The sequence below is a fragment of the Nycticebus coucang genome, chromosome 10 (genome assembly GCF_027406575.1).
Source record: "Nycticebus coucang isolate mNycCou1 chromosome 10, mNycCou1.pri, whole genome shotgun sequence".
In the NCBI taxonomy this organism is placed as follows: Eukaryota; Metazoa; Chordata; class Mammalia; order Primates; family Lorisidae; genus Nycticebus; species Nycticebus coucang.
In genome coordinates this window covers 122,806,752-122,821,037 of record NC_069789.1, presented here as the reverse complement: position 1 = coordinate 122,821,037, position 14,286 = coordinate 122,806,752, and the positions used below count along the sequence as shown (strand labels likewise).

General features: G+C 40.6%; 1 protein-coding gene across 3 annotated transcripts in view; it reads right to left on the bottom strand.

Moving 5' to 3' along the window:
• The window catches only part of LOC128596678 (cytochrome P450 2G1-like), a 28,957-nt gene extending 15,798 nt beyond the window's left edge, over positions 1–13,159 (bottom strand). Inside the window, exon 1 of one of the 3 annotated variants that reach the window (XM_053606290.1) lies at positions 12,965–13,159. In XM_053606290.1, the coding sequence (XP_053462265.1) occupies positions 12,965–13,021 (57 nt within the window). In that variant the 5' untranslated portion in view covers positions 13,022–13,159. Of the gene's footprint in view, positions 1–12,762; positions 12,927–12,964 lie in introns of those variants that run through there. The other 2 variants (XM_053606292.1, XM_053606291.1) reach the window with 2 other exon arrangements.
• Between the last annotated feature and the right edge of the window lie 1,127 nt (positions 13,160–14,286).

Sequence of the window (14,286 nt, the reverse complement as noted above, 5' to 3'; positions counted from 1 at the left end):
CTTAATGAACATTACAAGAAACTCTACTCTCAGAGATCTGAAAATGTGAAAGAAATTGACAATACCTGGAAGTACACCACCTACCAAGACGTAGCCAGAATGAAGTGGAAATGTTGAACAGGCCTATATCAAGTTCTGAAATAGCATCAACTATACAAAATCTCCCTAAAAAGAAAAGCCCAGGACCAGATGGCTTTATGTCAGAATTCTACCAAACCTTTAAAGAAGAACTAGTACCTATATTACTAAATCTCTTCCAAAATAGAGAAAAAGAAGGAATATTACCCAACACATTCTAGGAGGCAAACATCACCTTGATCCCCAAACCAGGGAAAGACCCAACGAGAAAACAAAATTATAGACCAATATCACTAATGAATATTGATGCAAAAATACTTAATAAGATCCTAACAAACAGAATCCAGCAACACATCAAAAAAAATTATACACCAGGACCAAGTGGAATTTATCCCAGGGTCTCAAGGCTGGTTCAATATACGTAAATCTATAAATGTAATTCAACACATAAACAAACTAAAAAATAAAGACCACATGATTCTCTCAATTGACACAGAAAAAGCTTTTGATAATATCCAGCATCCCTTCATCATCAGAACACATAAGAAAATTGGTATAGAAGGGACATTTCTTAAACTAATAGAGGCCATCTACAGCAAACCCACAGCCAATATCGTATTGAATGGAGTTAAATTGAAATCATTTCCATTTAGATCAGGAACCAGGCAAGGTTGCCCATTGTCTCCATTGCTCTTTAACTTTGTAATGGAAGCTTTAGCCATTGCAATTAGGGAAGAAAAGGCGATCAAGGGTATCCACATAGGGTCAGAAGAGATGAAACGTTCACTCTTCGCAAATGATATGATCGTATATCTGGAAAATGCTGGGGATTCTACTACAAAACTTTTAGAAGTGATCAAGGAATACAGCAATGTCTCAGGCTACAAAATCAAAACCCCTAAATCTGTAGCCTTTATATATACCAACAATAACCAAGCCGAAAAAAACAGTCAAGGACTCTATTCTTTTCACAGTAGTGCCAAAGAAGATGAAATATTTGGGAGTATACCTAACAAAGGACATGACACATCTCTACAAAGAGAACTATGAAACTTTAAGAAAAGAAGTAGCTGAAGATGTTAACAAATGGAAAAATATACCATGCTCCTGGCTGGGAAGAATCAACATTGTTAAAATGTCTATGCTACCCAAAGCAATATATAATTTTAAAGCAATTCCTATTAAAGCTCCATTGTCATATTTTAAAGATCTTGAAAAAGGTCTAATAACCAGAATCCACAGAGAACTCAAATGTATTAGCAAGAAAAGAACAAGTGATCCCATCTCAGGGTGGGCAAGGGACTTGAAGAGAAACTTCTCTAAAGAAGACAGATGCACGATCTACAAACACATGATGAAAAGCTCATCATCCTTAATCATCAGAGAAATGTAAATCAAAACTGCTTTGAGATATCACCTAACCCCAGTAAGAGTAGCCCACATAACAAAATCCCCAAACCAGAGATGTTGGCGTGGATGTGGAGAAAAGGGCACACTTCTACACTGCCGGTGGGAATGCACACTAATACGTTCCTTCTGGAAGGATGTTTGGAGAATACTTAGAGACCTGTAAATAGACCTGCCATTCGATCCCATAATTCCTTTACTAGGTTTATACCCAGAAGACCAAAAATCACAATATAACAAAGACATCTGTACCAGAATGTTTATTGCAGCCCAATTCATAATTGCTAAGTCATGGAAGAAGCCCAAGTGCCCATCGACCCACGAATGGACTAGCAAATTGTGGTAAATGTATACCATGGAATATTATGCAGCCTTAAAGAAAGATGGAGACTTTACCTCTTTCATGTTTACATGGATGGAGCTGGAACATATTCTTCTTCTTTTTTTGTTTTTTTTTTGGTTTTTGGCCGGGGCTAGGTTTAAACCCACCACCTCCGGCATATGGGACCGGCGCCCTACTCCTTGAGCCATGGGCGCCGCCCCTGGAACATATTCTTCTTAGCAAAGTATCTCAGGAATGAAAGAAAAGGTATCCAATGTACTCAGCCCTACTATGAAGCTAATTTATAGGTTTCACAGAAGGCTATAACCCAACTATAGCACAAGAATATGGGGAAAGGGCCCAGGAAGGGGAGGGGGGGAGGCTAAGGTGGAGGGAGAGTAATTGGTAGGGCCACACCTACGGTGCATCTTAGAATGGGTACAGGCGAAACTTACTAAATGCAGAAACCAAATGTCTACACACAATAACTAAGAAAATGCCATGAAGGCTATCTTAAACAGTTTGATGAGAATATTTCAGATTGTATATGAAACCAGCACATTGTACCCCTTGATTGCACTAATGTACACAGTTACGATTTAACAATAAAAAAAAAAAAGAAAGGAAAGCTGAAACAGAACAGAAATTAATTACACAGGACTGAACTAATTTGTCATGACTTGAATTTAAAACATTGCTAATTCTTTCTGTGTTCTCTTTTCTAGAAGTCAAGAAAACCCTTTTCCATCTTTTGAGTATTTATAGCTTTCAGCAATGTATGTATATATATGTAAAATTTGAAACTTTTTTTTCTCTCCTTGATTTCTCCAGGAATTGAAAACCATTTGTAAGTATTATTAATTTCTGACAACATACTTGTTTGCCTATGTTCAATAAGAATCTGTTTTCTTGTATGGGACACAATAAAAGATACGGGTTATTTTACCAAGGCTTTGACTGGAATGACGTTTTCAGAAGTGTCCAGATTGTGTTAAGGAATTAAGGTTGACTTTATGAAGCCGATGAAAAGCCTGTTGGAAAAATTGGCCAGATACATCATCAATAACATTTCCTGATCTGTGGTGAGTAAAGAATGTCATTTTCTGAGAGGTCCGGGAATCATAATTTGCTTTGGGACCTCAAGAGAAGAGGAATTCACCCAATGCATACAAGTATCTAATGGTATAGATGAAGCCATTAGAGAGGCTGGGCTCATGAGAGGCTTTCAAGTCTAACCTGAGATTCCTTATAAAAAGTTTCACAAATTATGAATTAGGCTGCAATAAACATTCTTGTGCAAATGTCTATGTTGTAAAATGATTTTTGGTCATCTGGGTATATATCTAGTAGAGTAATTACAGGATTAAATGGCAGGTCTACTTTTAGTTCCCTAAGTGTTCTCCAAACTTCTTTCCAGAAGGGACGTATTCGTTTGCATTCCCACCAGCAGTGCAGAAGTGTTCCCTTCTCTCCACATTCACACCAACATCTAAAGTTTTGGGATTTTGTTATGTGGGCTAATTCAAGTGAATAGCCCTAAAAATCAGTTAAATGTGGGGCCACTTGTGAGGCCATGTTGTAGCCATACCACTTACTGGGAAGTTTTTATTTAGGTTCTAATTTCTCCTGAGGTATTTACATAGACACAACAGATAGTATTTAATACTGCAGAGATTCCCTCTAGTGTAGCCACCACATCATCTTTGTTGAGCCTTAAGGCTTTTGCAGTTTCTTTCCCATCAGCCTTAGAGTCGGAGACAAATCTCTAACCACACTTCTGTTGGCATATAGTCTGTACACTGGAACAAGTATTCTCAGCAAGCTCTTATAATGTTACTTTTGGGGCAGTCATCCAAAAATATGTTTGAGCCAAGTACTTTGGAGTAAATATTTTGAACTTTTTTTTTTCAATGTCCCCTTTGTAATTAAAATATTTTAAACTTTATATGTTATCTCAGGGCTAAGAAGCAGGAAGGAAAACCAGATTGGAGCACATCTGACTACTGTACATGATTCTATATCCTTTGGACACTCTCTTAGTCCTGTTAACAGTTCAGTTTAGTTATACAGCTATATCTCATTCTTTGAGCTCACATTGCACACACTGCTGGAATCTAATACAGGTGGGCCACAGTTTCTTATTTTTGAATGACATTTTTTTCTCACTCTAATTTCCCATTTTACTAAAAACAAGTTACAGCAGAATTGTCATTTTAATTGCCAAAATAAACTGTACTTTGAGCATACTGGGTCTGACTATTTGCATAAAGCGCGATAAGAATAATTATTAGCCATCTAGTCTTTTCTTTCTCTTAAAATTGGCTTTGCTGGAACTTTTTTTTAAATTAGATCATAACCACGTACAATATGGCATTTAAGGGGTACAATGTGCTGATTTTACATACAATTTGGAATGCTTACATCAAACTGGTTAACATAGCCTTCACCTCATTAATTTAATTGTTGTGTTAAGACATTTATACTCCACTCTTAAAATATTTGACATGTCCCCTTGCAAGATGCACAATAGGTGAGGTCCCACCAATTACCCTCCTTCTACCTGGCCACCCGCAACCCTCCCCTCGCCCTCCTCTTCTCTTCTACTTTCTGGGCTATAATTGTGTTTTATCATTTGTATGAAAGTGAGGGTGATTATATATTGGGTTCATAATAGTACTGAGTACATTGGATATTTTTCTTCTATTCTTGAGATACTTTACTAAGAAGAATATGATCCAGCACTATCCATGTAACCATAAAAGAGGTAAAGTCTCCATCTTTTTTATGGCTACATAACATTCCATGGCATACATATATCACAATTTGTTAGTCTATTCCTGGGTTGATGGGCACTTGCGCTGCTTTTATGACCTGGAAAACCCCAGGGACTCAACTACAAAACTCTCAGAAGTGATCAATAAATACAGCAGTGTCTCAGTATACAAAATCAATATTTACAAATCATTAGCTTTTATGTATACCAACAATAGTCAAGCTGAAAAAATACTCAAGGACTATTTACAGTAGTGCCAAAGAAGATGAAATATTTGGGAATTTACCTAACAAAGAATGTGAAAGATATTTATAAAGAGAACTATGAAACTCTGAGAAAGGAAATAGCTGAAGATGTTAACAAATGGAAAAACATACCATGCTCATGGCTTGGAAGAGTCTACATTGTTAAAATGTCCATACTACCCAAAGCAATATACAAATTTAATGCAATGCCTATTAAAGCACCACTGTCATACTTTAAAGATCTGGAAAAAATTGTACTTTGTTTTAGATGGAATCAGAAAAACCTTGAATAGCCAAGACATTACTCAGAAATAAAAGCAAAGCAGGAGGAATCATGCTACCAGACTTCAGGCTATACTATAAATCTACAGTGATCAAAACAGCATGGTACTGGCACAAAAACAGAGAGGGAGAGGTATGGAACAGAATAGAGAACCAAGAGATGAACCCAGCCATTTATTGTCATTTGATCTCTGATAAGCCTATCAAAAACGTAAATTGCGGGAAAGATTCCCTATTTAACAAATGGTGTTGGGTGAATGGCTGGCGACCTGTACAAGACTGAAACTAGACCCCCACCTTTCACCATTAACAAAAATTGATTCGTACTGGATAAAAGATTTAAACCTAAGACCTGGAACTATAAAAATACTAGAAGAGAGCATAGGGAAAACACTTGAAGGAATAGGCCTGGGAGAATATTTTATGAGGAGGACCCCCAGGCAATCGAAGCAACACCGAAAATACATTACTGGGATCTGATCAAACTAAAAAGCTTTTGCACAGCCAAGAGCACAGTAAGTAAAGCAAACAGACAACCTTCAGAATGGGAGAAGATTTTTGCAGGTTATGCTTCCAACAAAGGTCTGATAACTAGAATCTACAGAGAACTCAAACCAATCAATAAGAAAGAATAAATAACCCCATTTCTTTGTGGGCAAGAGACTTGAACAGAAACTTCTCTGATGAAGACAGATGCATGGTCTACAAACACATGAAAAATGCTCATTATCCTTAATCATCAGAGAAATGCAAATCAAAACCACTTGGAGATATCATCTAACTCCCATAAGATTAGCCCACATCACAAAATCCCAAAACTACAGACGTTGGCATGGATACAGAGAGAAGGGAACACTTCTACACTGCTGGCGGGAATGCAAGGTAATACGACCTTTTTGGAAAGAAGTTTGGAGAACACTCAAGGAACTAAAAGTAGACCCACTGATTGATCCTGAAATTCCTCTACTAGGTATATACCCAGATGATCAAAAATCAGTTTACAACAAAGACATTTGCACCATAATGTTTATTGCAGCCCAATTCATAATAGCCAAGACATGGAAACAGCCCAAGTGTCCATCAACCCATGAATGGATTAACAAATCGTGGTATATGTACACCATGGAATACTATGCAGCCATAAAAAAGATAGAGACTTCATATCTTTTATGTTTACCTGGATGGAGCTGGAACATATTCTTTTCAGTAAAGTATCTCAAGAATGGGGGGGAAAGTATCCAATGTACTCAATACTACTATGAGATCAACATATAACCACCTACACACTCATATGAATGGCAAAACATAACTATAGTCCAGAACATAGAAAGGAAAAGGAGAGAGAGGAGATGGGAAAGGAGATATGGGAGGACAGTATCTGGGGGGACCTCACCTAATGTGCATGATGCAATGGTACATTTCAAAACTATTAAGACATGAGAATAATTGTGATGGATGTCTTACTTAGTTCAATGTAAGCATTTCACATTGTATATTGAAGCAGTATCCTGAACCCCCAAAATGTATCAATGTACAAAGTTATGATTTAATAAAAAATAATTTAAAAAAAGAAGACAGGCTTATGGTCTACAAACATATGAAAAAATGCTCATCATCTTTAATCATCAGAGAAATGCAAATCAAAACTACTTTGAGATATTATCTAACTCCAGTAAGAGTAGATGAAGATGTTAACAAATGGAAAAGCATACATACTTAAGATCAGTTTTATAGAGACTCATAAAACTAAGTATTATCTTAAGAACTGTGCTAAGGCTATAAGTAAGAAGGCTAATGTTCTCATCATGCAAATCTTAGCCTTGAAACCCAGAACTTAATAGATATTTGTAGATGACTGCTAAATGGTTTCATTCTTTTACCCTGGACAGAGCCCCAACTTCATCCCTGTCAGTGTGAAGAAGCCAGATTGAACATCCTTTGTTTGCTTTTTTACCCTGGAGTAGTTTTTGAGATATATCTTCCAGATCCTGCATTCCAGTAACAGACTCACCCAGACCAAGGAACTTACTCAGCTGGCCTTGGACCCTCTACCCAAGAGGCCTTCCTGATTTTTTCAAGGCCTCCAGCAGATGATCTTTGATCTCTGTCATGGCAAGCCCAGCCACCTCCTGAGCTGCACTCTGCCACCGCACTCTGAATTGCTTAAAAAGTCTCTTGCCCTGCTTCCTAAAGCCTACATACATTCCAGCCAATAAGCAGGTTATCCTTAGGACTTGAAGGGAAAGACCTGACAAACTCAAGGGTAAGTGGATGACCTCTGGGACATCCTACTTGCAACCCCTATAGCGGTCAAGTTGTTTGGATTACATCATTCCTACATCTAGCCTTATCCCTTTGAAAAGACCCAGCAACCTCAAGCTGGACCAGTGGACTGCAGAACTGTGCAGAGACAAGGGTTAAAAGCTTCAGTTGTTGGGATGGGAAGTTTATTATTCTCAGATATCTTTGTTCGTTATTGTATGTAATGTGTCCCTTGTTGTCCTTTATTAACTGTGCTGCATGTTGTTCCCAGTATAACTTAAAACCTGTTCTTTGCCCACATAAGCTGAATCCCAGGACAAGTGCAATAAATTGTAGCCATTATTTCCATTTAAAATCTATTTCATAGATATGAAATGCAGTAATAGGAATAGGGGATGAAAACACGTCTAGTGAGAATACCGTGGATTCTGTCAGGCTAGGATAGACATGACACAGCTGGTCTGGTCAGTTTAAGTCCTGCCTGACCTTCACCCACTGTTTCCCATTCTTCCTGGTTTGTGAATTTAGCTCCCACCCTAAAGATGCCTATCTTGAGTAGTTTAGGTGGATTGATTTAGGAGATTAATTTTGAATTAGAATGTTATTTTGGGTCATGGGTTATACTGATTATTGTTTACTGGGTGTCATGGGTTCTGCAGATTATTGCTTAATATGAGGGTTAACATGGTCTTCACTTTGAACTTAATGAATAAAATTATAACTTTGGAAGTTGTAGAACAGAACAGTCTTGGAGAGGCTACTGTCACTGTTCTCTAGAATACTGGACTTCTAACAAATCAAGTTTGGTGGACCTATCCCCATCTCTGCATATTGGCTGACAGTGACAGATGTCAAGACCCTCTTCGTCTGTTAACATAGAGGCTGAATTTGGCAGAGGGGTCATTTTTACTATTGGAAAGTGAAAGGATTGTTAATAGTGATTCTGATCTCCTTGTTAAAACATGGCAATAAAGAAAGAATTTACAGGCCAGGTGGGATGGCTCACACATATAATCCTAGCACTCTGGGAGGCTGAGGCTGGTGGATTACTTGAGCTCATGAGTCAAGACCAGTCCGAGCAAGAGCGAGACCCTGTCTCTAAAAAGTGGCTGGGTGTTGTGGTGGATACTTGTAGTCCCAGCTACTCAGAAGGCTTAGTCAAGAGGATCTCTTGAGCCCAAGAATTTGAGGTTGCTGTGAGCTATGATGCCATAGCACTCTACTGAAAGTGACAAAGTGAGACTCAGTCTCAAAAGAAAAAATCTTGTCATGGAATTTCTAAGAAGTCATTGTAAGCATATTTCCTGACAGGCCTGGTTAAGGGTAATCTTGTTCCAAAATGGAATGTCTCTCCTGTTTGGTCAATTGATTATTGTGTAAACTTGTTTGTTCACACTTACATAAAACTGATAAGTCATGATGACTTTCTGTTCTATTAGATCAAGAAAATAACCCCTGCAATTTAAGCAATAATGCAATAAAATTAAACATTAACCAGTTTTGTGTTTCTTCAATATGGATTTAAAATACCCGTGTTCCATTTGTCTTTAGAACCAGGTTTGTTTACACTTAGTTTACACATTAATGAATTATATAATTTGACCTGTGAAACAATCTATTGTAAGAATGTTTTTTTCATTTTGGTGGCGCACGATGGCTCACACCTGTAATCCTAGCACTCTGGGATGCCAAGGTAGGAGGGTCCTTTTAGTTAAGGAGTTCAAGAACAAGACCGTGTTTGAGATCAAGAGCAAGACTGTGTCTCTACTAAAAATAGAAAAACTAGCTGGGCGTTATTGTGGGTGCATGCAGTCTCAGCTGCTGGGGAGGCCAAGGCAAGAGTATCCATTGAACCCAGGAGATTGAGATTGCTTTGAGCTAGCCTGATACCATTGCACTCCAGCCTGGGGCTACACAGTGAGACTCTGTCTCAGAAAAGTAAAAAAGAATAATGTTTTTATCATTTTGAGGATCATTCTTCATTCCTCTTCCCTTCTTCCTCTCTTCCTTCTTCTCTCCTTTCTCCTTTTCCCTCATCCCTTCATTTCCCAGCTCTTCTATTTCCATCTTTTACTCTGTCTATCCTATTTCTTTTCTTTCCTTTCTCCTTTCTCAAAGTGTCACCTCAACTCTATTTCTTCCTATTCCTTCTCTCTTTCTCTTCTTAGCCACTCTCCATCTGTTTCACGTCTCCTCCTTTTCTCTATTTCTCCTACCCTATCACTACTTCTCTCCTAATACATTTGTAGAGCTCAAGAACGTGGACTTTGCCCGCAGACAGACTGGAATTCTAGTTCTAGCTCCCGTAGTTCTTGTTATGTGACTTTTGGTAGATAACTCTACCACTAGTCTGCAAACCTGATTACTCTGTTCTCCATCTACCATGCAATTATAAAAGGGAATTCTTACATGGGTTTATTCATAGAAAATACTTGGCACTATTCCTGAACAAAATTGATGTCCCAGATAAGGAGTAGAGAAATGTGTTAAGGACACACTTCTGAGTCACAGGTTCATTGTGTGCTCTAAAGAGTGGGCCTGAATTAGATATTAAAGAGGATTCCTTCCCCCATCCCCAAAACCTGTGACCAACTACTAAGCCTCTTGTATAGCAATATACACTGTTGTATATTAATAAAACAGTGGGTGTTAGTTTATTAATAAAACAGTAGGTGTTAGTTGAACCAGCTACAGGAGAAAGACTCTCTTTGAGGGTCAGCATAAACAGAGAGACCCAGAAACCAGAGGTGAGATAAAAACAAGGTCACTGGAACAATTTGAAAACTTTGCTGCCCATTGCAACAGGAAATTCTGAGTATCAGTGATTGTGGCAACAGCAAACTTCTGTTAAAGCCCAACTCCTGGCGGCATTGACACAAAGACGACGCTGAAGACTTGACTTTAACATATGACCTGAAACTGCAAAACTACTCACCAAAAAAAACAAGGGAAAAGCTCCATTACACTGGTTTGGGCAATGAGTTTTTGGATATGTCCCTGAAAGCACAGGCAATGAAAACAAAAAGAGACAAATGTGATTACATCAAAGTGTAAAGTTTAGGCACAACAAAGGAAATAATCAACAGAGTGAAGGGACAATCTGTGGAATGGGAGAAAATATTTGCAAACCCTATATCTGACAAGGTGTTAATATACAAAACATATCAGAAATTCAAATAATAGCAAGAAAAAGGAACAATTTAAAAATAGGCAAATGGGCTAGGTACGGTGCCTGACACCTGTAATACTAGCACTCTGAGAGGCCAAGGTGGGTGGATGGCTTGATTTCAGGAGTTCAAGACCAGCCTGAGCAAGAGCAAAACCCCATCTCTACTAAAAGTAGAAAAACTAGTCAGACACAGTGGCAGGCACTTGTAGTCCCAGCTCTTGGAGCCTGAGCCCAAGAGATTGAGGTTGTTGTGAACTATGATACCACAGGATTCTACCCAGGCCTACAGAATGAGACTCTGTCACACACAAAAAATAAAAATAAAAATAGGGCAAAGATGTGAATGGACATTTCTCAAAAGAAGACATGGGAAATACCAAAAAGTATATGAAAAAATAATCAACATCACTTGAGACTGCTTGAGCCCAGGAATTTGAAATCAGCCTGGGCAGCATAGTCGGAACTCATCTCCACAAAAAATAAAAAAAACATTTGTTGGGCATGGGGGCACACACCTGCAATCCCAACTACACAGGAGGCTGAGGCAGGGTTGTCTGAGCCCAGGAGCTTCGGGTGACAGTGAGATCTGATTGCCCTACTGCACTGTCGCCTGAACAACAGAGCGACGCCCTGTCTGGACAAAAAGAATGTGTGCAGTGCAAATGTAATTACATTTTACTGTACCAAATAACAGTACCACTTGCAGTATATATCATGAAGAACACTGACAAAATCAAGCCAAACCGTCTTTTCTGAATGTTTTACATGCTACATACATGCCATTTATTTTATTTTATTATTTTTGGAGACAAAGTCTCACTTTGTCACGCTTGGTAGAGTGATGTGCCATCATAGCTCACAGTAACCTCAAACTCTTAGATTCCAATGATTCTTTTGCCTCAGCCTCCCGAGTAGCTGCACCCACAAGAACACCTGGTGTTTTCTTAGAGATGGAGTCTCATTCTTCCTCAGGCTGGTCTCAAACTAGTGAACTCAAGCAATCAACCCGCCTGGGTCTCTGAGAGTGCTGGGATTACAGACGTGAGCCACGCGCCCAGCCTCATGTCATTGTTTTAATCCCTATGTTTACTTTCCATTTTCAGGAGTTTGAACATCATTTAACAAGCTTAAAAAGAAAAGATTAAGAAAAAGAAAATGTGGGTTTAAAAAGTGGCAGAGTAGAGGCAGCCTCCCAGCACGCCACTCACAAGGAAAGAAGAGAAAGGTGCAGGCAACTTCGTACATATGGATAAGTCTTCTCTGATGCAGCATTGTGAAATCGCTGAGAAGCAAAGGACATTTGTGTGCAACAGAAGGTGAAGGGGGGACACATATAACGAGATCGGAGAATGTGAGTGCTGGCTCAGTGCAAGACGCTTCCCACCACCACACCAGACCTTTTACCTTATGGGACTGGGGACCTGACCGAAGTCTGTGTACAGCCAATGCACCAGACAACAGGTGCGGTGGGGATCAGGCAAAAGCTAAGCCATCCTGTACCCATGGGTGCACCACCTCCGGTCTCCACCAGGCTGGAGGGGGGCAGCGGACTGACTTGTGGCTTCCCTGAAATGGACCCTGGAACTTGAAGCTGAGCCCTTTACCCCTAGACCACAACGGGACCTGAGCACAAGAATTGACCCGAATGCAGTAGGCACCCACCTGGCAGGCTTTGGGCCATAGTTTGGTGGGTGCTGGGTGCACAGAGTCTGCCCTTCAGGTGCCATCTGCCTCCTGCTTGCTTGGCCCTGACCCGGTCCTCTGTATAGTTCTCTGTCTATACCACCCTGCTCTGGTCCAGAAGCCCTGCTCAGAGGCTTGGCTTGTGGCTCCTGCCCAGTTTCAGCTCTGAGGCTCTCACATGAGTGTGTGTGTTGGTGGGGGAGTGGGGTGCGCACCAGGCTTTGACCCGAGGAGCTTTGGGAGACCACTTCAGCAATTCCTGAATGAGGCATGGAGAATCCCATAGCTCCGGGGACACTGGAGTTAACTTCTGCCTGCTTAACCTGACATCCACCAGCCCCTCTACCTGCAGAACAGCCAACTGCTTGCTTGACCTGATTGCATCCTACCAGGCCCCAACAGCCTCCTCCCCGCTTGGCCCTGACCTCACCTTCCAGTCAGATCATCCCACTATCTGCACAGCCCTGCTTCTAGCTCACAAGCCCTGCTCAGAGATTTTCCTTAATGTTCCTTCCCAGGTACACCTGTGAGGCTTTCATACCTGAGCACAACAGAGGCTGACCTGAGAGGCTTTTGGCAACCACTTCAGCAGGTTCTCAGTGGGGAATGGTGAGGTCTGCAGTCCAGAGGTTGCTGGAACCAACCTCTGCCTGGCTCAAAATGCATCCACAGGACAGGTCTCTGTGTCTCGGAAGCAGCCTCCTACTGGCTTGTGCTGACTCCACCCCTCACCAAGCTCTTACCTGGCCCATGCATTCATGGCGTTCTTCCGTACTGATAAGATAAGCCCTTGTATTCATGAGGACATGCTTATAAGCTCTGCTTATGGCTTCTCTGTCCTGGCTCTGAGGGTATCACATCAGGGTCTCAGGATCTGCCCCTGCTCCCCCAGAACACTCACAAGCAATGAGACACCATCCCCAAGATTCTGCCACTGCACCTAGATGCCAAAATCCCACCCCAGAGCCTCCACCACCAAATCTGGCCTGGAAGAACTGTGCTCCGAAGTCCAGTGTTCCAACGGAAATGCCTGGCCTCAAGGCAGAAGCTCACTGTGACCTGCTTTTTTGTTTTTTGTTTTTTGTGAGACAGATTCCCACTTTGTCACCCTAGGTAGAGTGCCATGGCATCATAACTCACAGAATCATGAAATTCTGGGGCTCAAGTGATCCTCTTGCCTCAGTCTCCTGAGTAGATAGGAGTGCAGGTGCCTGCCACAACACCCAACTATTTTTAGTAGAGAGACAGGGTCTCACTCTTGCTCAGGCTGCTCTCGAATTCCTGAGCTCTAGCAATCCCCTGCCTTGGTCTACCTTGCTCACTGTGACCTGCTTTGAGCAAATGCCCACAACCTGGGAATGAATTACAGTGTTATCCAGCTGCTGCTTGTTACCTCTGTGGGAAGACTCTAAGTAGAGCAATCCCCACAACACTAGCCTCAGTGTTGAGGGTCTCACCGGCTCTCATTATGAGCATCCTACAGTTTTCTCAAGAGTTCCCAGTAAAGAACAGGTGTCCAGAAAATCTGTTAGCACTGAATTGAGATAAGAAGTCTCAGAGGAGACGCCCATGAGAGAATCCTGGAAATATGAAAAATCAAAACAGATCTACACCACCCCCTGCCCCGTGATCACAATGGAGCTACAGCATTCACTCCAAACTCCAAGGAAATTGTCAAAAATAACAGAAATGGAATTCAGAATGGGAATGGCAAAGAAGATGAGTGGAATTGAAGAGAAAGTTGAAAACAAAAAGAAACCCAAAATACATTTCAAGAAATTAATGAAAGTATGACTAAAGAACAAGACAAAATTAGAAAGGATATGATAGGACTTAAGAAATGAAAGAGTCATTCAGTTATTTTCAAAGCAAAGCAGGAAGTTTCAGCAATAGATTAGACTTAAAGAGAAGAAAGAATATCGGGGCTGGGCTCAGTGGCTCACACATGTATTCCTAGCATTCCGGGAGCCCAAAGAGGGTAGATTGCTTGAGCCCAGGTGTTCCAGACCAGCCTGAGCAAGAGCAACACCCTGTCTCTACTGTAAATTGAAAATCTGAGGCAAGA